This window comes from Colobus angolensis, unplaced genomic scaffold (genome assembly GCF_000951035.1).
Source record: "Colobus angolensis palliatus isolate OR3802 unplaced genomic scaffold, Cang.pa_1.0 Scaffold6513, whole genome shotgun sequence".
In the NCBI taxonomy this organism is placed as follows: domain Eukaryota; kingdom Metazoa; phylum Chordata; class Mammalia; order Primates; family Cercopithecidae; genus Colobus; species Colobus angolensis.
In genome coordinates, this window is record NW_012120170.1 from 1315 (window position 1) to 2690 (window position 1376).

At 60.8% G+C, this 1376-nt stretch overlaps 1 protein-coding gene across 1 annotated transcript in view; it reads left to right on the top strand.

Annotated features, from left to right (window-relative positions):
- LOC105500252 (protein AF-17-like) overlaps positions 1-1008 on the top strand; it is a 2022-nt gene extending 1014 nt beyond the window's left edge. Inside the window, exons 3-4 of the mRNA XM_011925689.1 lie at positions 585-651; positions 817-1008. Of these exons, the coding sequence (XP_011781079.1) occupies positions 585-651; positions 817-1000 (251 nt within the window). The 3' untranslated portion in view covers positions 1001-1008. The remainder of the gene's footprint in view (positions 1-584; positions 652-816) is intronic.
- Positions 1009-1376: the final 368 nt, after the last annotated feature.

Consider the following 1376-nt stretch of genomic DNA (forward strand, 5'->3'; position numbering starts at 1 on the left):
AAAAAAAAAAAAAAAAAGAACGACAGGGATTCTATGGCCCAAGGAAGAGTTTTGCCTCCTGATTAGGGATCTGATGAATGTAAAAAGTCATACAGAGCTAGTTATGATAATAGCTGCAGTCATTAAGGGCTTGCTACATGCCAGCTAAACCCTTCAGGTAAACACTTCACATTTATTACCTTCTTTTACTCTTAGTGACAGTCACTTCAGAGAGGCTGGTTAGGAGCCCAAGGTCACAAAAGTTGGTGTCAGGTTTAAGTTAAATCCAGGTCTGTCTTGACCTCAAATTTCTATAATTCTGAAGATCCCAGGAAAGGAATTGGGCAGTGGATCTGAAAGAAGCCAGACAGTGGAGCCTTCAGCCCAGAGGAGGAAGAGAGAGCAGATGCCCGGGGTTTGCCTCCCAGGGGCAGGGTTTCCAAGCCAGGGCCCTCAGCGCTGGCCTTGAACTGCCAGTCTGGTGTTGGGGATTCCTGGGGAAGGGGATCTGCGGCGAGGTCCCAATCCCATATCCACCTCGGGGGCGGGAACCCTGAGGCAGCGACCACTCCTCCCCGCTGATCCCAGCCTTCCCTTCTTCCAAGAGCCAGACCTGGAGGACTGCAGCTTCCGGTGTCGGGGGACCTCCCCTCAGGAGAGTCTGTCTTCCATGTGAGGGAAGGGGCGGCCTGGAGGAGGGGCCGGGGGCAGGAGGGACACCCGAGGGAAAGGGGCGGAGAGACCGGCGCGGGCTGGAACCCCTGGGGGGTACGGGGGAAGGGCCGGAGGAGCCTGGAGTGGTCGGATCCACTGAGCCCAGGTTCCCTCTGGCCACAGGTCCCCCATCAGCAGCCTCCCCGCACTCTTCGACCAGACAGCCTCTGCACCCTGTGGGGGCGGCCAGTTAGACCCGGCGGCCCCAGGGACGACTAACATGGAGCAGCTTCTGGAGAAGCAGGGCGACGGGGAGGCCGGCGTCAACAGTGAGGAGGGGTGGCGCCGGTCGGGACGCCTGCCCTAGGGCCCCAGTAGTCGTCTTTCTCCCCGAGGTCCCTCTTTAAGGTTCCGCCCCTAGGCCCCGCCCCAGCCTTCACTCTCGGCCACCCTGGGCCTCACCTCCCATCCCTGCCAGGCCACAGTACCGGCCCTGGCCCCTCTGTGCCCCGCCTTTGGCCCTCGTGGCCTCCAGGCCCCGACCTTACCAAAGCGCAACTTCCGCTCTTCTCTCCTGACCCCTGTGGTCTCGACCCCAGCCTCAGGCTGTGCCCCAGGTCCTCACACCTGTGGCTCCTCAACTCCCGCCTCTCTTCTCAGAGCTCACCTGTGTCCCTCATGAGGCTGGCGCCTCCTTTTTAAGGGCTGAGCCCTGGCTCCCCTCCAGGCCCCGCCCCCGACCC